Source organism: Caretta caretta, chromosome 12, assembly GCF_965140235.1.
Source record: "Caretta caretta isolate rCarCar2 chromosome 12, rCarCar1.hap1, whole genome shotgun sequence".
Taxonomy (NCBI): Eukaryota; Metazoa; Chordata; order Testudines; family Cheloniidae; genus Caretta; species Caretta caretta.
This window is the reverse complement of record NC_134217.1, coordinates 41620101-41644256: the sequence shown is the minus strand read 5'-3', so window position 1 is coordinate 41644256 and position 24156 is coordinate 41620101. Positions and strand designations below refer to the sequence as shown.

Here is a 24156-nt window from a genome sequence, read left to right as displayed (position 1 = left end):
CTCTCAAAGCATTCTAAGAGACTGGTGAGGCATGATTTCCCTTTACAAAATCTGTATTGACTCTTCCCCAACACATCGTGTTCATCTATGTGTCTGATAAATCTATTCTTTTCTGTAGCTTCAATTGGTTTGACTCATACTGAAGTTAGGCTTACCAGTCTGTAATCATCACTGGAGCCTTTTTTTAAAATCTGGACCATATTAGCTATTCTCCAGTCACCTTGGACAGATTCAGATTTAAGCAATAGATTACGTACCATAGTTAGTGGTTCTGCAATTTCATATCTGAGTTCCTTTAGAACTCTTGGGTGAATCCATTCCAGTCCTAGTGACTTATTACTGTTTAATTAATCACTTTATTCTAAAACCTTGTGTGAGGCATATGATTCTTCTGCCCAGGAAATTGCAATATCTCTGAGGGAGTGAGCTCTGATTTTGGAAGATGGAGTTATGCTTTTTTATTTGCATGCTTCTGAGATACAACAGCTCAGCCTGGAAATGGAGGATTCTGAGGCCTTTGTTCCCTTTGGAACCAGATAATAAAGAACAAATTATTTGTCTTTCTAAACCAAGTTGTGCAGTGGATATATATTGTGAGATGTTCAAGTGTACCACAATCTCTCTTTGGGATGCAATGGAGCTGGGTAAAAGGATGAAAGGATAATATCCTGTGCTCTCTAGAGCACAGAGTCAACGTTTGGTATGAAGGCAGTATCGGTTCTGGTTCTGAATCTGACTTTATCTTTATGGAAGATGCAGCACTCAGGTTCCAGGAAGAGTTCCCAATTCAAACACCTGCAAATTCATGGGATTACTAACAAAAAGACCAGTTTAATGGTTAGAAAATCATAAGATACTTTCATGAGCAGTTCAAATGGAGGGTCTATAGCGGAACTGAGAATCAGGTTAAGATCCCATGCAAGAACTCTGCACTTTAGGAGAACATAAAAGGGATGTCCATCCCGTCCTGTTCTCCTCCCCCCCACCCAATCTCTCAAAAAAGCATACCATCTTCTGGACAAGATGAAATCCACTACTTGTCTGTTGTGCTAAGGACACTAGACGAAGCAGCAACTTGACTTTTGGGTGTCAGCATAGCTTGAGTCCATCTTGAAGAAATTCAAGAATCCATGGTAGCAGAGAAACCCTTGTCCTGGTACCAATGGGTAAACCTCAACGAGGTCCTTAAAATCCACCGAGTTAGTAGATTTATTTCTGACAGCTAAAAGTGTGGATATTACCTCTTCTGACTAACCTTTTTGGCTTAAAAGGCTCTATTCAAAAAGCTGGATTCTTATTACAAGGAACAATTATGCATATTAGGGTACATTACACAGCAAAAAAATAAAGAAATTAAAAAATAAAAACAGAATCCTGGCAGCGAGTCTCAGAGCCCGGACCAACTGATTTGGGCTCATGCTATGGAGCTAAAACTAGCAATGTAGATCTAAGGGCTCGGGCTGGAGCCCTGACTCTGAGACCCTTACCCCTAACTAGGTTTCAGAGCCAGAATGTCTATACTGCTATTTTTAGCCCCACAGCATGAGCCCAAGTCAGCTGATTCAGGCTCCAAGACTCACTACCAGGGATCTTTATTTTTTTGTGTTTTTTCTTCCTCTGGGTAGACATATTTTTCGATTGCCTTCTGGATGGAATGCAAATGGAAGGTCTTTGTGCCATGTTGAGGAGATTGAGAACCAAGGCCTCATTGGCTAAAACAGGAGTACCAGAATTACCGCAGCTGGCTCTCTTCTGATCTTCTACAGAGTTCTAGTGACAAGAGGAAAGGGAAGGAAGTCATATCTTGCCATCTTTGTGACAAGGCATCTGTTGCTTTAGATTTGTGATTCTACTGGCAAAAGACGAACACTGAAAATTTGTAATTCAGGTGGGGAATAAACAGATCTATCACTTGGAGACTAAATTCCTTTAGCAGAAATTAGAACACCCCTGCGCGTAGTTCCCATACTGAACGGTCTAACTTATGCTGGCTGAATGAACTACAATCATTTCCCTTTGGTTATGAAGCGAAGTGACTCCAGATTCCTCTTTACACAAATCATCAGGAGGTGAGGTTCTTTTAGTGCTGTTGGCATGTGACATGGCTCAGGTGTTGTCTGTCATGTTTGGACCAGATCCCTTGAACAATCTTTGTCCCTGTCTGAGCACCCCATCCCTCCAGATTGCATCTGTGGTGACAACAGTCCTGACTGGTTTACCTTTTGGGAAGCCTGACTTGAATCTGCTCAGACTCACCCAACATCTGAATAACTTGGAAATCTCCTAAGGAGAGACACCATCACTGAGCAGAAGAGAAGAGGAAACTCACGCAAGCAGAGGGTCACTAAGAATATCTACATAGGAGATCACTGATTCCCAGAAGCAACAGAAGCTCATCTTCCCAAGGTTGAGGGGGACCAGACTTGCAATACTGTCCATCCATGTTAGAATTGCCTGTTAAAGACTGTAGGGGCCCTTGGGGTAGTAGAGGACAGTTCATGTTTGTTTATGTTGTAGTCCTGATGCACCCTGGCAGTTTTCATGCCTGAAAAGCTTCACTGGCCTTTTGATATTTTGCTTCAAACTATGCTTCCCCAGAGAAGGGAAGGGAGCTGCCACTCATGCTGGGTCTGGGGCAGCTGCCTGTGCCAGCCTAGGTGATTTTGTTACCACTGCTTCCTGGGTGCTCTTTGGGTCAAGGAGGGATGGCTGCAGGAAACCCTGCCTTAGCTTCAGAGAGGCTTGGGTCTCCATGGAACAGACACAGATCTCCACCAAGGCACACAGTCACTAGGGAGATGCTGGAGACAGTTTCTGGTTTTCCTTCTCTTCTTGGCCTTTTCCACTATGCTGCATTCTATATGGGTGAGCAGGAGGCATGGAGAGTCCCAATAACTATGAGGAGAAAAGGAACCCACTCTGCTAATGAAGGCAGACCCTGAAAGCCTGGAGATGTAAGCCTTCCTTCCCACCTCTTTTCTCTTCTTTGCATTTGTTCTGAAGCAGGGAGGAACTGGTCTGCCTACCTGCAGCTAAGGAAGCAGATGAAAAATTGGCAGTTTCTCAGAGGTGGAGCCACTGCTCTCCTGGCATTGACTGACCAGTTCAGTCTCACTCCTTGGCTGTACATAGCAGAGACCCAGTGTCATGCATCTGTGGAACTCATTATGAATAAGGACTGAAAATTTAAAGAGATGGAGAAAGCACTACTTCTCTGGGTAGTTTATTTCAATGGCTAATCACCTTCACTGTTAAAAATCGAAGCCTTATTTCTAACATGAATTTGTCTGTTTTTAACATCAAGCCATTAATTCTTGTTCTGCTAGATTAAAGAGACCTTTAGTGTCTGGTATTTTGTCCACAGGAAGATACTTGTACACTATAATCAAGCAAGCTCTAAATCTTCTTTCTGAGAAGTTAAATTGATTGTGCTCCTTAAGTCTCTCAGGGTATGTCTAGACAGCAACTGGGAGCGAGCCTCCCAGCCCAGGTAGGCAGACTTGTGCTAGCTGCTAAAACTAGCTGTGTGGACTTTGGGTGCCAGCAGAGAGTCAGGCTAGCCACTGAGCTCTAGCCCACACAACCCCCATGGCTTAAGCTCTGGTTGCTAGACAACGTGTCCTCCACACAGCTAGTTTTAAGCGTGCTATCCTGAGCTCTGCTAGCACAAATCTGTCTACCCGCACCGCAAGGCTCACTTCCAGTTGCAATGTAGACATGCCTGCACTGTAAGGCATTTTGTCCAGCACTCAATTCATTTTTGTGGCTCTTCTCTGCGCCTTCGCTAATTTTGTGAAGCCTCTTTTTAAAATGTGGATTCCAGAACTGGATGCTGTATTCCAGTAACAGTCTAACCAATCAGCCACACAGAGGTAAATTCACTTCTCTGCTCCTACTCTCTACTCCTGCATATACATCCAAGGATGACATTAACCCTTTTCCCCACATCATTACCCTGTACTACTATAAACAGACTACCTTTACAGTTGGAAAACCTTGTTGTGTCCTGTCTTTCACTGAGCCTCGGCTACCCTCAGTCAAGTACCGAGCTCTGTGCTGGGTCTCCGGCTGTACCACAATCTTCAGCTCCTTGCCTTCACTTTTAGTAGGATACTGACCACACAGCATCGGGCTCTTCTTCCCTCCGGCTCCTTTCTGGCTTTCTGATGCTCTGAGAAGTCCAAGCAGACCGTTGAGAACATGTTATAAGAAATTCCCATATAAAAACAAATCAATGTAAAGAAGGGCCATAGATCAGAGGTGGGCAAACTACGGCCTGCAGGCCACATCCAGCCCACGGGACCGTCCTGTCCGGCCCCTCAGCTCCTGGCCCAGGAGGTTAGTCCCCGGCCCCTCCCCCGCTGTTCCCCTCCCACGCAGCCTCAGCTCGCCGCACGAGCAGTGGGGCTGCGAGCTCCTGTCGCTCTGAGCAGCATGGTAAGAGTGCAGTGGCGGCATGTGTGCAGCAGTGCAAAAGTTGGCTAGGGAGTCCCAGGGGGCAGTCAGGGGACAGGGAGCAGGGGGCGGTTGGATGGGGCGGAGGTTCTGGGGTGGTCAGGGAACGGGGGGGATGGATAGGGTGTGGGAGTCCTGGGTGGCCTGTCAGACTGTGGGGGTGTGGATAGGGGTCAGGGCAGTCAGGGGACAGGGAACAAGGGGGGTTGGATAGGGATAGGATCCCAGGAGGCGTGATTTGGGGAGGGGGAGTCCCAGGATGGGGCAGTCAGGGGACAAGAAGCAGGGGGGGTTGGATGGGTCAGAGGTTCTAAGGGGGGCAGTCAGGGGGCAGGAAGTGGAAGGAGGCGAATAGGGGGCAGGGCGAGGCTGTTTGGGGGGCACAGCCTTCCCTACCCAGCCCTCCATACAGTTTTGCACCCCGATGTGGCCCTCGGGCCAAAAAGTTTGCCCATCCTTGCCATAGATTAAAAAAATAAAATGGCAGGTGAAATATTTATAAGAGCAAATGTTGAAGTTAGACTTGTCTCACTGACAGAGAAGGAACCCTGGAGGGTAAGGCAGGACAACGCTTCCCTGTCTCCTCCATTCTATGAAAATATGAACTGTTTTTCACATAAATAGCAGAGGGGAAACCAATTAGCATTACTAGAATACATTAATAATAGGAGGAAGACATATATGGTCTTCCCAGTATATTGTATAATCAGAAAACGTAGGGAAAATGATATGCATATTTGTAATATGACCTAAAACCTCACCAGAATTAAGGTTAAATTATATAAATTTCTTCTTAGACAGAAAAACAGCCTCATGCCTGTCTCCTCCTGAATTTGCATGACCATGCAAGTTCACAACTAGTATTTGGCAATTTCTGTCAGATCAGATTGAGAAATTTATATGAAAAAGCTGTTTCAAAAGTATTTGGCTTAAGATGATTTGCCATAATTGCACTGATTTTAAAACAAACGCAGTGCATGCAACAAGACCGTCTTTTCCCAGGTGTTTGGTCTTCAAACGTACTGTATCTTGTGATCAGTTCCATAATTAAAACCTGAATGAAGAAGCCCTCCAAAGTATAACATTTCACAATCAATTTTTTTGTCCATTTTAAAGGATCAAGAGAGACTGTCTCACTGACCTTATACAGTGGAGGTTTGTAGAATATCATGAACCAAAGTCTGATAAACACCTTTACCAATAGTGAACAGAACTATTCCCCTGGCAACTGGGGTAGGCTGGGAGAGGGCTTAATCAGTTTATGCAGAATGTACGTTTTAACTGTATCAACAATTAGTTTCTGCAATTATGGCTGTGAAGAAACCGTCTAAATGTCAACTAGCCAGTGTTGCCTTCTTGAGTGTGTGGATAGCCTGAAAAAAGGGAAAGTGTGAGATTCCCTCGTTAGCAATTTGGCTGGGGAAGGAAAGGAAACCTCTTCTTCCTCAAGGCCATTCACTGATGGTGGACCTATTTCCTGGGAACTTTGCCAGCCTTAAACCTGGAGAGGCTATTTACACTCTGATTGGAAGAGGTGATGGCCCATGGATTTACACAATGGTGGATCTGCAAAGTATCCAGCCTGAAATTCTCACTGTACAATACCACAGAGCAAGGCTCCATAATCTACAGGAAATGCACATCTTCTTTACAGGTTTCAGAGTAACAGCCGTGTTAGTCTGTATTTGCAAAAAGAAAAGGAGTACTTGTGGTACCTTAGAGACTAACCAATTTATCTGAGCATAAGCTTTCGTGAGCTACAGCTCACTTCATTGGATGCATACTGTGGAAAGTGTAGAAGATTTTTTCATGCTTTGTGTGTATATAAAAAGATCTTCTACACTTTCCACAGTATGCATCCGATGAAGTGAGCTGTAGCTCACGAAAGCTTATGCTCAAATAAATTGGTTAGTCTCTAAGGTGCCACAAGTACTCCTTATCTTCTTTACAGGCTTCCCCAACTCCTTGCCTAACTCCTGTATAGCTGAACCACAGTAGTTTTGCTACAAGACAGGCCTTCATTGCTGTAGAGAAGAGTGCAAGTTTTTCCCTTAATACTGCTACATCTGATTTTTCACAAGATTTCATCCATCATGCTCTCAGCTATACCAAATCTTGCAAGACCCTTGAACACTTGCAAAAAGTATGAAAGTAAATCTTCTGACTAAGCATCTACTGGATGATTTATCAAGGGCTGCAGAAACTTAATTTTGTGTATTTATGAAATTTAACCTCTCAAGAGTCAAACTGTCCTCTGAGCCCGTTATTTATTCAATCTTAGCACAGAATCCCAAAGTGCTTCACCAGACCTGTTTTGTAGGCTTGCTTTCAAATTAAAAGATGTAGAACTTAGAGGTTATAAAAGCATACAAATTGCAATAGTACCATTTTATGGCAAGAAATCCTTATTATTCAGCTTCAGTGTAGCCAAACAGCCTATTACCACAAAAACCCCTTCCGTTTTATTTTCACCCAGTTTTTTTATTCTACAGAAACCCTCTTCCAGTTGGAACAATCTACACAAGTTCAATGAAACACTAAGTAAACAAATGTAGAGAGCAGTATGATTTACACTACTGTCCTAGTTAACCAAAAATACTAACTACATTCAAGGATTTTAGATTATCAGTTCTCCATAGTTTGTTAGGAAATTACTGCAGTATACTAGCAGTTGAAAGAATGATGTTAAGTTTTGAGTCACTACATTTTCTCTGCTTTTCATGACATCCAGAATTTTAAATCATGTAATTAAACATGGGAATCAGAAAAGGAATGTTAAGCAATCTAATTATTATGAAAGTATAGTCATATTGTTCAGAGCTCTGAGATTGGGATTCACATTTCTTTGCCTTTACAGCTCACCTAATTACCTATGTCACAAGAGAATTCTCAATACAGAAACATATGGGTCACACATTTTGATCTCTCACACTCAGAATTCCAGCTAAACAGATTAATGAAGGACACTAAGATCATAGGAATTGATGGGAAGGAGAGACAGACATGTGACCTATTAAAAGTATATACACATTTAATACTTTGGCCTCCCCAGGTTACCTATGTGTTTTCTTTAATTATTCTACCTTTGAATCCTGAGTTATCTTGCTTGGTAAAATACTCCACATATACTGTGTTATTTTTCTTTGAAGAGGTACTGATTGCCAATTATTTGGCATGTTTTCCCCTTAAGAGTCTCTTAAAATTATGGTTATTATTTACAATCTAATTACCTATATTAGAGAGGAATTTTAAATATTTCACTGGAATCCCTCTCATTTGTCCCTGTTCCCAACTATAAAGGAGAGCTGGTATTTCTACACTGTCCTTCTAAATTCAGTTACCTTTTACTCCCAGAATCAGTGGCATTCCATTTTCTATGCCTGTGCAAACAGCAACAGCAATATTTTACATATACTTATTTATTAATTAGCTTAATGGGTATCAGAACCAAACAAATCATTCTGACTGGCATGGACATTCAAGGCTGGCATGGACACTCAAACGAACTGCCAAAGCCAAATGCTTTTATTAGAACACATTCCATGATGCCTACTCAATATCTCAACATTCTATTTTTGTTTTGTTTCTTCATTGTCCTGATAACTTAAAATGTGTGCCATCTGAACCATAGCTGGTCCAAATGAAGACTTGAGACTAATAGTGAGACCGAGACTTGGCATGATTCCAATGGAGGAACAGGAATCCTCCTGTTTGCCCTGGAAAATCATCAAAAATCAAAGCCTTTTAAAAAGGCTTTCACAAACTCTCTTCACAGTTTCTATGGAAGTGGGCTTTTTTCCCCTAGCTCTGACAGAAGATTAGAAGTCTCTTCTGAGGCAGCTAGTATTTCAATTGCATGAATTAGCAAATATAACAAATGTCATCATCCTCCCTCTTCTCCTGATGCCAAAATGTGAGTCAACTAACTTGTCTGAGCTCCACCAGGCAGAAAAGCAAAAATCTACAGTCACTCCTACAATCTATGTTTGTAGTGCTGCATCTCTGTACTCTAGACATAGATGTCCCCCTGCAGCCCATTTCTTTATACACCGGACATTTGCTAGAACACGGGATTTGGGATCCATGCGTGGTACTGCGTTAACGCGGGGACCGCATTAAAATGAATTCCAATTAAACTAACTAAATTTCGGATCCATGGCTGCAACTGCGTTGTGTGTGAATTTGCGCTATATAGACGCACGTTCTAGCAAGGGTCTGGTGTACTACCCACTTCTGATACTAAAGCATCTACTTTTAACTAGAATCTGCTACCTGGAACTTTATTAATTTTCTTCTTACAATCTAGATATATTGTATAATGCATACTACTATAATCAACCTTGTTCCCAATGTTCCAAAAGGTTATGGCTATATAAACATAACCTTTCCTTTACTAATGCATGCTGCTTAGCTCCTGTTATGGTAGTAATGAACATTTTGCTAGTTTCTTCATTATTAAAGCTACAGAGGTCACATGTCTGCAGCTTACTAAACCTGTGCTCCCTGTCTGGAGAAAACTTCTATGCACACACAATTCTTGTCTACAGGAAGAGCACTTCTTTCCATGGTAACTGATAATTGCCTTCTTTCCTGTAAGCTTGGTGCAACCTTGTTTTCTAGCTTTCCAAACAATTTATTTATTAATCTGAGAAGCTACAAATCAATTTTAAATACTTAAAATTTCACAGTATTATAAATTTTTCCTGGTGAACTTATCACCAGGATGTTGGACTGTTTCACTTATACGTCTAGACCATTTGTGGTAAACAGACAAAAAACTGTTCCATTGATCAAGTACTTTTTTGCAGAAGGCAAGAGGAAAAGACTGGGTGGCAATGTTTACTCTGCATCCTTTGTTGAGCCTGGTTCTCATCTTACCAAATGAGATATCTACCATGAAGCCGCAGGCCACTCTGGAGAGTTTCTTAGAATCACTTTCTCAAAGCAACATTTTAAGTATGGAACTGCAATGACCCTGGGAACACAGACTAAAGGCTGTTTCCCTTAGGAATATGAAAAGCTCATCTTTCCAGTCAGTCATATTTTAATGTTCACCATTCCAGTGATGAACATTAGAACACATTGCAAGCACATACATAAAAGTAAAAAATAAATCTACCCACTTGACTGCAGTATAAAACTAAGTACTAAAGAAGCCACAGATAAAAAAAAAACAAACAAAAAACCCCCCAACAAACTATTGTAAACTCATGGACGTTTTCTCTCTCTAAAGCAACTACTGAAATGTATTTAGTAAACTGTGTGAAGTGGTAGAGATGAGAGACCACCACCCAGGCTTGCCCACATACGAACACACACATGCACACAACCCAGAAGCACAGAGAGAAACAGGATTAGAGATTTATTTCTGAAAATCAAATACAGAAGTGAGTTCACATGAAAAACAAAATTTGGTTCAGCATATAATCTTAACATTTTATCAAATAAAAAGTGAAAGAAGACGTGTTAATTTAAATGCTGAAAAATCGTAACAAGCAATTAACTTCTATATCCATCGCTCTCTCTATTTGATAAATAGAAAGACAGACAGAAGCAGATAAAATGTATCAACTGAGATCCTCACATAAAAATCTGAACAAGGTATTTTTAGGAAGACAGTGTAGAACAGTTGTAAGATCTCTTCAGTACTTATAGCTCTTTTTAAATAGACTTTTTACAAATGGAGCCATAGAATTGAAAAGCTTTCTATCCTTTGGGAATCTCAATCCACTGGGGAAAAAAACTTGGATAATCTCACCAGTACTGGACTGAATAACTAACTAAGCCTAGAATATGTTATATTGCAATAAATCTTAGCTTTACTTCTCTGTAAAGCTTAGCAATTTTAGAAGAAACTTATGAGCTAAGATATAAAAGGGAAGGAGAGGCTGTGTTTATGTGAAAACCTGAGTAGAACACTTGAGAAAAGTCAGGAGTATGTTTTATTAGCTTGGTGTTACATATGGTGATAGAACTTTAAAAAATGTAGATACCAACCCATTTCCTGCTTTTGAGTTGCCTTTGCTGTCCGTGCTGAGCTGAGAAAGGACATAGTGAGGCGCTTTGGCACTGTCGGCATCAAATATATCCATGCTGGATCCTTCACAGTCTCGACGTTTGATCCCTGGCCTCTGCTTTGGATTTCGTTTGCGTGATTTACGTGGCACCTCAGTGTTATCATTGTAGGAACTGGTGCTCATGTTACTGAAGTTGGAGGGGGAATCCTCCATCCACATAATGCAGCTCTGCTCTGATTCCAATCCACACCCTTCATCTTGGCAGGACATCTGACTGTTATCCAGCAAATCCTCAGGTGGTGGTGAGATGTACAGGACTGTATGTCTCTTCGGCATTGATTGTTGCTGCTGGACTGTGTTACTGGTTAACTGCTTTTCACTTACCCCTCGGTTACTTACCCCCACGACTGAGGAGCAGCTCTCCACTTGCATAGCCTTGCTGTCGGTGACTGAGGTAGAGTAAATGGTAGGACTGGAAGAGGTGGTAAAGGAGCTGCAAGCACCGCCCATGGAGGAAGAGGAGGGAGCTGAAGAAGCATCTGCGGTGTACAATTCAGAAGTAAATACAAGATACATGTTTGCACCTGTGCTGGCTATAGCAGTCCCATTGAAATAATGTGATTTGTGAACTGATTTTTCCCCCAAATGAAAATTTGGAATTTGGTAAGTTTGAAAATGTAAATGCTTCAAGCAATACAAGGTCTAAGCAATACAATATTATTTTTGAAGTGTCCAAATGGTACTTAAACTTTTGAACGATAATCAGTTACGTTTTTAGTTAACTTTAGGTCATAAAAAAGGCTGCAAGAAAACAACAAGGCTTTTATTGCTTCAACTGGACTAATCATTTTATCTAAAACAATGGAAACCCCAATGCAAAATGTATGCCTGTAGTCCACATTCAATGCCAATTAAACCATTCATTATTAGAATTTTTTGAAAAGACGGGACTGTGCTTAGCCACAAAATATTAAAATAAGTTTCTAACCTATGAAGCAGAGAACTACAGGTCATTTTTAATGCAGACACTCCCTGCTTCAGAGGCAAATCCTGGAATAAAAATATGAGAAAATAAATGAGAAAATTGCTGCTGATTCCAGATATCAATTATAAAATGAGAAATAAAATATAAAATCAACTGAACTGTAGGCAAAATGGAACTGGTACCAGTCACTATTATATGGGTTGTTTATTGTGTAGGTTCAGAACAGGGACAAAACTGATTTGTAGCATGCTGAGCATGGAAAGATAAAAGGCCACTAGGAACTCAGAGGCTGAAGAAGTCATCATCAGATTACATACCCCCATCTCCCAAGAACTTGTTAGCTGGTCCCCTTAAATACAGAGTTAAAAGCCATATAGAACCAATGAGGGGACAGAACTCTTAGTTCAATCATGCCTCAGTGTCCTCAGAGACATTAATAGAGTCCTACACCTATCTACCCACCTACTCTAGCAAAAATTATTTGACTAACTAAACTGGGAACCCTACAGATCAGACTGCCCTTGATACAGGAAAGCAGGACTAAGGGTTCAACAACAACAACAACAAAAACAGAAGATTTTTGAAGAGCAACAGGGTCATTTCTGCTAAAGATTTTTTTTAAAATAAATCTCTCAAAACTTGACATATCAATCAGCAAGTTAACAAAAACAAAGAAGGTTAAAATTCAAGTAGATGTTTTCAATGATAGTAGCTTATTGCAGAACAACTCACAGAACTTCACGTTTTACATCAGATTGTAAAGCCTCCAGGGAAGGAACTATTTTCTTCTGTTTTTATAGTGCTGACCACACCAAAACTCAAGCAAAAATACCACCACCACAAACTTCAAAGGGAAATAAACCTACACTGGAATATCATAGCTGAATAGTCATTATTGCAGTGCAAAGAGTAATATCTGCTGTAAGGAGGAAGTTAGGTTTTTTGAGGGGTTTTAAATCCAAAGACAGGAGTCTCTGATAAGCCACTCAAATGATGAAATTATTTCCATAATGTGGAAATTCAGTTAATTAATCTGTATTCTAACCATCTTGGACCACGCTGAGGAAATCTCAGAGAATTAAAAAAGGGGAAAACACAGTTTTTTGTTTAACCATGAAGTGAATATTTATTTTCAGGTATAGTAAAAATGAGAAAATCATACAAAACCCCAGTGTATTTGTGATTAAAATTGAAGCATCAGAACCATATGAAGAGTCATTAAAAATGAAGGCTGTTTTTAAAACAAAAAAAACTTAGATGTTTTTCTGTTCCAAGTGAAATGAAAAATAATCCCTATCTGTGGTTAAGTTTTAAGAGAAATTTACTTGTCAGTACAGTTTATCAATAAATTACTCTTTTGGCTATGTAGAAAGAGACTCCCTTCCTCCACCTCCTGGACAAGCTGAATGATACCAGTTCCATTTTCCAGTTTGTTCCTTGGTAAATGTAGTGGCTGAAGCTGGAAGATTCAGTCACTGTGAACTGCATTCAAATTTAAAGACAAATTTATCTGTTTTGTAGCATGCATTAATACAATGCTTCTTCTGTAGAAACATTTATAAAATTGGAAAAAACTTCTTCATCTAGATATTAATTTCAGTGACAATATTTAGGAGCTGATTTGCAACCACTTTGAGCTGAGAAATATTGCTACCATACATGTTTTTACCTTGTTTAGTTAGCGGCAACAGCATTAGTTTCCATTTAGTATTTGTAAACTCACCCACATAGAAATAAGAGTGTGCAGCACGCACCCGGCACGTGTGCTGCATGCAAGGTTTGCAAGTGGAATACATGAAGCATTCAGCAATAATGCTGCAGACTGGTCCTGCAGCAGAGCAACATTTTCCCTTCTTAGGTGTCAATCCATTTACAGATTGAACGAAACACCATGCACATCCAGAATGCAGAATATGAACATGTCATGGATCCCTGCCCATGACAAACATTTTAACTGGAATAATAAACAATTACACAGCTGACCCTTGAGTCACATAACAAAGTTCTAAAATTGGGATAAAGGTGATCAGCCTTCTGCAGAATTTAGTGTTAAGGATTACTTGTGGAAACGTTTTGTAGCAAATATTGAAGTAAACATTAAAATGAGCTCTTCTAAAGAAGCATTCATGTAAAAAAACAAAGCAGCAGAATTTAGCACTTTATACATGCAAGTCTGCACTGGGACAGGTATACCAAACGGTGATCATATCCTGCATCTAAAATAGAAACCCTAGAAACCCAACAGATGAATTTTATCTTAATTTTTGTGGAAAAAACCTTTGGCACGCGGCCCATCAGAGAAAGCTGCTGGGGGATGCGGGAAGCAGTGGCCAGCACATCCCTCAGTCCGCGCCGCTTCCCACAGCCCCCATTGGCCTGGAATGGTGAACCGCGGCCAGTGGGAGCTGCGACGGGCTGAACCTGCGGACGCTGCAGGTAAACAAACCGTCCGGGCCCGCCAACGGCTTTCCCTGACGGGCTGCGTGCCAAAGGTTGCTGATCCCTGATGTAAACAATATTATTTATTAGCACAAAGCAAAATAGCTGGTAATGCTGTCTGAGGTCACCAGCGAACAATATTTCAAACTTTAATCATAAATACTACCAGGTTCCAAAACAAATTTCCTCTGTATTTTTAAGAGAATTTGAAGGAAATATATATTCTCCTAGAGGGACCAGTTGCACTGTATTCCAATTAGCAGGGATGTCCTGTGTATTGGTAATGAGGGAAACAAATGGCAAGCTAAACGAATACTGTTTAATACAATCCAAATATCCTTCTCTTTTGCTATATATTCTCAAAAGTATTCAAATATCATCCGTTAATATGCAACTGTTAAAATATATGTATAGCTTTGTGAAGTTCAGTGTTTTTCCGATCATACCTCAAAAATATACAAACAGCAGCACGAGGATCACATCAATCACAGAAGCAGATCATTTATTTTCTGCCCTTATACAAATCCAGGCAAATTTGAAATGTATTTTTGAGGATAAATCAGTGTAAATGTGCTTTCTAAACATTTCAAGTTATGCCACTACTAAAAATAATGCAAGTATTTCGTGTTTAGAGGTAGAGCAAATAGGTCTCCAGCCAATTTATCCTCTTCCTAGTTTAAAGTGTAAACAAGTATGATCAGCCAGGTATGAATTCATGAAGTTACTATAATGAATAACAAATCAACATATTTTACATAATTTCATTGTGTTTTTTAACTCTAAATATATTTGGAGCCAGTGACAATCTATGCATATATCTTATACACAAAAGGGATCCCTTGGTTGAATATGCTGCATTTAAACATTCTTTATTCCAAGTTTTCAATACTTTAATCTTCATTGGTCCTGTTTTAAAACTTGAGAGCATTTTTCCATTTCCTACCTTTTCAGAAATTATCCAACAGAAAAAGAAATTGTTCCCAAGAATACAGGAATTGAGCATTGTCATAAATATAAAGGGAAGGGTAAACACCTTTAAATCCCTCCTGGCCAGAGGAAAAACCCTTTCACCTGTAAAGGGTTAAGAAGCTAAGATAACCTTGCTGGCACCTGACCAAAATGACCAATGAGGAGACAAGATGGGGGGGGGGGAAGGAGAGGGGGAGAAACAAAGGTTCTCTCTGTCTGTGTGATGCTTTTGCCAGGACCAGAGCAGGAATGCAGGTCAGAACTCCTGTAAAGAGTTAGTAAGCAATCTAGTTAGATATGAGTTAGATTCTGTTTTGTTTAAATGGCTGATAAAATAAGTTGTGCTGAATGGAATGTATATTTCTGTTTGTGTGTCTTTTTGTAACTTATGGTTTTGCCTAGAGGGATTCTCTATGTTTTGAATCTGATTACCCTGGAAGGTATTTACCATCCTGATTTTACAGAGGTGATTCTTTTACTTTTTCTTTAATAAAAATTCTTCTCATAAGAACCTGATTGCTTTTTCATTGTTCTTAAGATCCAAGGGTTTGGGTCTGTGTTCACCTATGCAAATTGGTGAGGATTTTTATCAAGCCTTCCCCAGGAAAGGGCATGTAAGGCGTGGGGGGATATTTTGGGGGGAGACGTTTCCAAGTGGGCACTTCCCCTGTTCTTTGTATAACACTTTGGTGGTGGCAGCTTCTAACCTAAGCTGGTAAGAAGAAGCTTAGGGGGTCTTTCATGCAGGTCCCCACATCTGTACCCTAGAGTTCAGAGTGGGGAAGGAACCTTGACATGGTAGCAGAGCGGTGGGATTAATCTGAAATCATTTTGAGATTTTGTTTTTAAACCAGAAACACAGAAGGATTAAAAGAAGGATTTTAAAAGATTTTAAAGGGTTTTGTAAAAGGGGACAAAGCAACAAGCATAACAAAAGGGATTTGTCTTTTGTGAGCTGGAGTTTTCTCTACCTAAAGGCAGGGTAGTTAACCTCCTGCAGGGAAATTCACAAGTTCTTCACAGACCTGAAGAGGTGGGGTTTTTTTTTTTTAGCTAGGAGCAACTAGAGGGTTTTTCTGTCTCTTTGCCTGGAGACAAAGGTGTAAGGTTTTTTTTTTTAAAAGGATTTTTCCCGCAGGCTGACAATCACTATCAGAGAACATCGGTATCCAGGTACAGCACAACCTCTTTTTTTTTTTTTTGACAAGCCAAGTTTTTCTTTGTTTGTTTGTTTTATTTCTAACCCTCCGGTGTACAGTTAGTTAAAAACAGAGAGGCAAACATGACAGAGCCCAAGGCAGAAACAGCCAAAGAGACTGCCCACAGGAGAGCTATGGAGGCAAAGGAAAAAGAAATGGAGGAGAAGAAAAAAGAGAGGAAGCATGAACTGGAGTTGGAGAAGGTAAGGGCTGAGCGGAATCTACTGGATAACCCTAACCATCCTTCCCCAACAATCCACAAATGGGAGCGACTGTGTCCACAGTATGATGAATCCAGTGATATTGCTGAATATTTTCTCACCTTTGAGAGACTGTGCGCACTCCATAAAATTCCTGAAGCTCACAAGATGACCACCTTGATCGCAAAATTGACTGGAAGAGCTCTGGACATATTCAATAAGATGCCTATTGATGAGGCTTCTAACTATAATAAGTTCAAGGATTTAGTTTTAAAGCAATTTCAAATTACACCTGAAATGTATAGAGTAAAATTCCGAACCCTTAAGAGAGGGCCTGGACTAAGTAATGTGGCTTATCAAACCAGATGAAGGATCTGTTAGATAAATGGGTCCAAGGAAGGGGTGTTAGCAGCTTTGAAGGAATGTGTGATTTGATAACTCAGGAGCAATTCCTGAATATGTCCAAGGAGGAAATAAAACAGTGTTTATGGGATAAGGAAATGGACTCAGCAGAAAGTCCTGCTTCTTATGCTGATCGATACGAGCAGTCCCAGACCACCAGAGAGGCAGGGCAAGCCAGAACAAAATGGGTGGAGGGAGGAGAGAGGAACAACTCTGGTCGCAGTTAGAGCAGATACCAGAATGGACACCCTCAGACCACACCCTACTACCGGGGGCAGCCCAAGGCCCCAACTACACACTAAGGAATACTCCAGGCACCTTATCGTCCTGCCACACCGTTCTCCAGCAACCCACCTCGCCCCAGTGACCCGTCAGCTGGATGATGATTTAAATGTAACGAGCCGGGGCATATGAAGGCCAACTGCCCCAAGAACCCCAACAGATTACAGTTCATTGCACCGGAATCACACCAGAGGTCCTCAGGCCCAGATACCTCCCAGATATCCTGGGAGCGGAGGGAAACTGTGAGTGTAGGCAGGAAGAAGGTCACCGTGTGGAGGGACACCGGAGCAAAAGTGTCGGCTCCCCATGCTTCCTTAGTGGACCCCAATTTAATCAACCCAGAGATCCAAGTGACAATTCAACCCTTCAAGTCCAACTCTTTCAATTTGCCTACAGCCAAGTTGCCTGTCCAGTACAAGGGCTGGTCAGGAACGTGGACTTTTTCAGTATATGACAATTATCCCATCCCCATGCTGTTGGGGGAAGACTTGGCCAATCATGTGAAGCTAGCCAAGAGGGTGGGAATGGTCACCCGTAGCCAGGCTAAGCAAGTCATCACGCCTAGCTCTGTTCCGGAAACTTCTACCAGGACCTGGTCACAGGTGATGGAACCGGACCCCACGCCAACGTCTGCAACAGCAGCAGTGGATCCAATCCCAGAGACCCAGACAGAGCCAGCCCCAGAACCGGAACCGGTGGAACAACCAGCAACTGAACCATTGCCCGCACTGAATCCAGTACTTGCAACCCCAACACCAGAGGGCCCCACTGAACCTGAACCGGCAGCAGCTGATAACCCTACACCAGAGGCTCAGCTGGAGCCTGAACCCCAACATAGTGTACCAGTGGAGAGCGGTTCACAGTCAACAGAAACAGCCCCATCCCCCACATCGCTTCCAGGGGGACCAAGCCTAGGTCCACAATCCAATGAGGAACTGGTGTCTCCAGCATCCAGGGAACAGTTCCAGACTGAACAGGAAGCAGATGAAAGCCTCCAGAGAGCTTTGACGGCGGCGTGGAGCAACCCACCGCCTCTCAGCTCTTCTAATCGATCCAGGTTTGTTATAGAAAGAGGACTTTATACAAGGAAACTCTTTCTGGTGGATACCAGGAAGACTGGCATCCTCAGAGACAGTTGGTAGTTCCAACTAAGTACCGGGGGTCAAGCTCTAGTCGTCATGCTGGGGTGAACAGGACCAAAGACCATTTGGGGAGGTCATTCCACTGGAAGGGAATGGGCAAGGATGTTTCTACTTATGTCCTGTCTTGTGAGGTATGCCAAAGAGTGGGAAAACCCCAAGACCAGGTCAAAGCCTCTCTCCAGCCACTCCCCATCACTGAAGTTCCATTTCAGCGAGTAGCTCTGGATATTCTGGGTCCTTTTCCGAAAAAGACACCCAGAGGGAAGCAGTACATACGGACTTTCATGGATTTTGCCACCCGATGGCCGGAAGCAATAGCTCTAAGCAACACCAGGGCTAAAAGTGTGTGCCAGGCACTAGCAGACATTTTTGCCAGGGTAGCTTGGCCCTCCAACATCCTCACAGATCAGGAACTAATTTCCTGGCAGGAACTATGAAAAGCCTTTGGGAAGCTCATGGGGTCAATCACTTGGTTGCCACCCCTTACCTTCATCAAACAAATGGCCTGGTGGAGAAATTTAATGGAACTTTGGGGGCCATGATACATAAATTCGTAAATGAGCACTCCAATGATTGGGACCTAGTGTTGCAGCAGTTGCTCTTTGCCTACAGAGCTGTACCACATCCCAGTTTAGGGTTTTCACCATTTGAACTTGTATATGGCCGCGAGGTTAAGGGGCCATTACAGTTGGTGAAGCAGCAATGGGAGGGGTTTACACCTTCTCCAGAAACTAACATTCTGGACTTTGTAACCAACCTACAAAACACCCTCCGAACCTCTTCAGCCCTTGCTAAAGAAAACCTACAGGATGCTCAAAAAGAGCAAAAAGCCTGGTATGATAAACATGCCAGAGAGTGGTCCTTCAAAGTAGGGGACCAGGTCATGGTCTTAAAGGCGCTCCAGGCCCATACAATGGAAGCGTCATGGGAAGGGCCATTCATGGTCCAAGAGCACCTGGGAGCTGTTAATTATCTCATAGCATTCCCCACCTCCAACCGAAAGCCTAAGGTGTACCATATTAATTCTCTAAAGCCCTTTTATTCCAGAGAATTAAAGATTTGTCAGTTTATAGCCCAGAGAGGAGATGACACTGAGTGGCCTGAAGGTGTCTACTATGAAGGGAAAAGTGCTGGTGGCGTGGAAGAGGTGAACCTCTCCATGACTGGGGGACTAACTTGAAGGGGAAAGGAGTCCAGGAGAGCTGGCTGTATTTCAAGGAATCCCTGTTGAGGTTACAGGGACTAACCATCCCAATGAGTCGAAAGAATAGTAAATATGGCAGGCGACCAGCTTGGCTTAATGGTGAAATCTTAGCGGATCTTAAACATAAAAAAGAAGCTTACAAGAAGTGGAAGGTTGGACATATGACCAGGGAAGAGTATAAAAATATTGCTCGGGCATGTAGGAATGTTATCAGGAGGGCCAAATCGCACCTGGAGCTGCAGCTAGCCAGAGATGTCAAGAGTAACAAGAAGGGTTTCTTCAGGTATGTTGGCAACAAGAAGAAAGCCAAGGAATGTGTGGGCCCCTTACTGAATGAGGGAGGCAAACTAGTGACAGAGGATGTGGAAAAAGCTAATGTACTCAATGCTTTTTTTGCCTCTGTTTTCACTAACAAGGTCAGCTCCCAGACTGCTACGCTGGGCATCACAAAATGGGGAAGAGATGGACAGCCCTCTGTGGAGATAGAGGTGGTTAGGGACTATTTAGAAAAGCTGGACGTGCACAAGTCCATGGGGCCGGACGAGTTGCATCCGAGAGTGCTGAAGGAACTGGCGGCTGTGATTGCAGAGCCATTGGCCATTATCTTTGAAAACTCGTGGCGAACCGGGGAAGTCCCGGATGACTGGAAAAAGGCTAATGTAGTGCCAATCTTTAAAAAAGGGAAGAAGGAGGATCCTGGGAACTACAGGCCAGTCAGCCTCACCTCAGTCCCTGGAAAAATCATGGAGCAGGTCCTCAAAGAATCAATCCTGAAGCACTTGCATGAGAGGAAAGTGATCAGGAACAGTCAGCATGGATTCACCAAGGGAAGGTCATGCCTGACTAATCTAATCGCCTTCTATGATGAGATTACTGGTTCTGTGGATGAAGGGAAAGCAGTGGATGTATTGCTTCTTGACTTTAGCAAAGCTTTTGACACGGTCTCCCACAGTATTCTTGTCAGCAAGTTAAGGAAGTATGGGCTGGATGAATGCACTACAAGGTGGGTAGAAAGCTGGCTAGATTGTCGGGCTCAACGGGTAGTTATCAATGGCTCCATGTCTAGTTGGCAGCCGGTATCAAGTGGAGTGCCCCAAGGGTCGGTCCTGGGGCCGGTTTTGTTCAATATCTTCATAAATGATCTGGAGGATGGTGTGGATTGCACTCTCAGCAAATTTGCGGATGATACTAAACTGGGAGGAGTGGTAGATACGCTGGAGGGGAGGGATAGGATACAGAAGGACCTAGACAAATTGGAGGATTGGGCCAAAAGAAATCTGATGAGGTTCAATAAGGATAAGTGCAGGGTCCTGCACTTAGGACGGAAGAACCCAATGCACAGCTACAGACTAGGGACCGAATGGCTAGGCAGCAGTTCTGCAGAAAAGGACCTAGGGGTGACAGTGGACGAGAAGCTGGATATGAGTCAGCAGTGTGCCCTTGTTGCCAAGAAGGCCAATGGCATTTTGGGATGTATAAGTAGGGGCATAGCGAGCAGATCGAGGGACGTGATCGTTCCCCTCTATTCGACATTGGTGAGGCCTCATCTGGAGTACTGTGTCCAGTTTTGGGCCCCACACTACAAGAAGGATGTGGATAAATTGGAGAGAGTCCAGCGAAGGGCAACAAAAATGATTAGGGGTCTGGAACACATGACTTATGAGGAGAGGCTGAGGGAGCTGGGATTGTTTAGCCTGCAGAAGAGAAGAATGAGGGGGGATTTGATAGCTGCTTTCAACTACCTGAAAGGGGGTTCCAAAGAGGATGGCTCTAGACTGTTCTCAATGGTAGCAGATGACAGAACGAGGAGTAATGGTCTCAAGCTGCAGTGGGGGAGGTTTAGATTGGATATTAGGAAAAACTTTTTCACTAAGAGGGTGGTGAAACACTGGAATGCGTTACCTAGGGAGGTGGTAGAATCTCCTTCCTTAGAGGTTTTTAAGGTCAGGCTTGACAAAGCCCTGGCTGGGATGATTTAACTGGGAATTGGTCCTGCTTCGAGCAGGGGGTTGGACTAGATGACCTTCTGGGGTCCCTTCCAACCCTTATATTCTATGATTCTATGACCCTTGGGCATATGCACCGACAGCAGATCAAGGAGCTGTGCACTAGCTACACGCCGACGTTCTCAGCCACCCTAGGACTGACTGAACGGGCATACCACTCCATTGACACAGGTAATGCTCACCCAATTAAAGTCCAACCTTACTGGGTGTCTCCTCAAACTCCTAAAATTGCTATAGACCGGGAGATCCGGGATATGCTACAGATGGGGGTAATCCGCCCCTCTGGCAGTGCATGGGCATCTCCAGCGGTTCTAGTTCCGAAACCAGATGGGGAGATACGTTTCTGCGTGGACTACCATAAGCTAAATGCTGTGACTCGCCCAGACAACTATCCAATGCCACGCACATATGAACTATTAGAGAAACTGGGATGGGCCCAGTTCATCTCTACCTTGGACTTAACCAAGGGGTACTGGCAGGTACCGCTAGATGAATCCGCCAAGGAAAGGTCAGCCTTCACCACACATGTCTGGCTGTATGAATTTAGTGTACTCCCTTTCGGGCTGTGGAATGCACCCGCCAACTTCCAAAGACTTGTAGGTGGTCTCCTAGCAGGATTGGGAGAATATGCAGTCGCCTACCTTGACGATGTGGCCATATTTTCGGATTCCTGGGCAGAACACCTGGAACATCTACAAAAAGTCTTCGAGCGCATAAGGGAGGCAGGACTAACTGTTAAGGCTAAAAAGTGTCAAATAGGCCTAAACAGAGTGACTTACCTTGGATACCAGGTGGGTCAAGGAACTATCAACCCCCTACAGGCCAAAGTGGATGCTATCCAAAAGTGGTCTGTCCCAAAGTCAAAGAAACAGGTCCAATCCTTCTTAGGCTTGGCCAGATATTACAGGTGATTTGTACCGCAATACAGCCAAATTGCCACCCCACTGACAGACCTAACCAAAAAAAAACAGCCAAATGCCATTCAGTGGACCGAAGAGTGTCAGAAGGCCTTTAACCAGCTTAAAGCGACACTCATGTCTGACCCTGTGCTAAGGGCCCCAGACTTTGACAAACCATTCCTAGTAACCACAGATGTGTCCGAACGTGGTGTGGGAGCAGTTTTAATGCAGGAAGGACCGGATCAAGAATTCCATCCTGTAGTGTTTCTCAGCAAGAAGCTGTCTGAGAGGGAAAGCAATTGGTCAGTCAGTGAAAGAGAATGTTACGCCATTGTCTATGCTCTGGAAAAGCTACGCCCATATATTTGGGGACGGCGTTTCCACCTGCAAACTGACCATGGTGTGCTGGAGTGGCTTCATACTGCCACGGGAAATAACAAAAAACATATTCGGTGGAGTTTAGCTCTCCAAGATTTTGATTTCGACATCCAACACATCTCAGGAGCTTCTAACAAAGTGGCTGATGCACTCTCCCGTGAAAGTTTCCCAGAATCAACTGGTTAAAATCATCCTTGAGATGTGGAAAATATTGTTAGTCTTTATATACTTGGTAGTATATTTAGAGGTGCAGGTGTCTTATTAACTCTGTTTTCTCCTCGAGCTCCAGGAAGAAATCACAGCCAGCGTTTCACCCTACCTGTGATTTGGGGGACTTGTCATAAATATAAAGGGAAGGGTAAACACCTTTAAATCCCTCCTGGCCAGAGGAAAAACCCTTTCACCTGTAAAGGGTTAAGAAGCTAAGATAACCTCGCTGGCACCTGACCAAAATGACCAATGAGGAGACAAGATACTTTCAAAGTTGGGGGGGGGGGAAGGAGAGGGGGAGAAACAAAGGTTCTCTCTGTCTGTGTGATGCTTTTGCCAGGACCAGAGCAGGAATGCAGGTCAGAACTCCTGTAAAAAGAGTTAGCAAGCAATCTAGTTAGATATGAGTTAGATTCTGTTTTGTTTAAATGGCTGATAAAATAAGTTGTGTTGAATGGAATGTATATTCCTGTTTGTGTGTCTTTCTGTAACTTAAGGTTTTGCCTAGAGGGATTCTCTGTGTTTTGAATCTGATTACCCTGTAAGGTATTTACCACCCTGATTTTACAGAGGTGATTCTTTTACTTTTTCTTTAATAAAAATTCTTCTCTTAAGAACCTGATTGCTTTTTCATTGTTCTTAAGATCCAAGGGTTTGGGTCTGTGTTCACCTATGCAAATTGGTGAGGATTTTTATCAAGCCTTCCCCAGGAAAGGGCATGTAAGGCTTGGGGGGATATTTTGGGGGGAGACGTTTCCAAGTGGGCACTTCCCCTGTTCTTTGTATAACACTTTGGTGGTGGCAGCTTTTAACCTAAGCTGGTAAGAAGTTTAGGGGGTCTTTCATGCAGGTCCCCACATCTGTACCCTAGAGTTCAGAGTGGGGAAGGAACCTTGACAAGCATACAACAACCAGAATGTCAGAAAAACCCCACTTGTATCCTGCAAAATCAGAGTACAAACACAGGCCTTTCCCAATTTAAGCATTTTCTTTTTGATTTAGAGTGTAAATTATTCACTGTAGAGACACATTAGGCTACTATTCTTATCTGATAGCTTAGTTACCTGTGGTTTAACAGTGCTTTCCAAAACCCACAAATATTAAATTTTGTTTACTTAGATATTGTTACTATATTCTGTATTTGCACATTTGAAATAAAGATTGAATATTAGTAAGACTTAGCTACAATTTTCTTAAAATTATTTTAGAATTAAAATTTTATATGATATAAGCCAAGTGCATTTTTTGATGGGGTATGCAGCCACGGGACCATAAATGCTAATAAAACAGGTCTGCAAGTGTATTTTGTATTTAAATCCTTTCAGATTAGAGTATGGTGGATCATTGTTAGAAACTAAAACCCTTCAAG

General features: G+C 42.6%; 1 protein-coding gene across 4 annotated transcripts in view; it reads right to left on the bottom strand.

Annotated features, from left to right (window-relative positions):
- The window catches only part of NFAT5 (nuclear factor of activated T cells 5), a 146280-nt gene that overhangs the window by 65782 nt on the left and 56342 nt on the right, over window positions 1-24156 (bottom strand). Inside the window, exons 2-4 of one of the 4 annotated variants that reach the window (XM_048870697.2) lie at window positions 11461-11522; window positions 10453-11011; window positions 3979-4171 (exon numbers count right to left, since the gene is read on the bottom strand). In XM_048870697.2, the coding sequence (XP_048726654.1) occupies window positions 3979-4171; window positions 10453-10982 (723 nt within the window). In that variant the 5' untranslated portion in view covers window positions 10983-11011; window positions 11461-11522. The remainder of the gene's footprint in view (window positions 1-3978; window positions 4172-10452; window positions 11012-11460; window positions 11523-24156) is intronic. The other 3 variants (XM_048870699.2, XM_048870695.2, XM_048870698.2) reach the window with 3 other exon arrangements.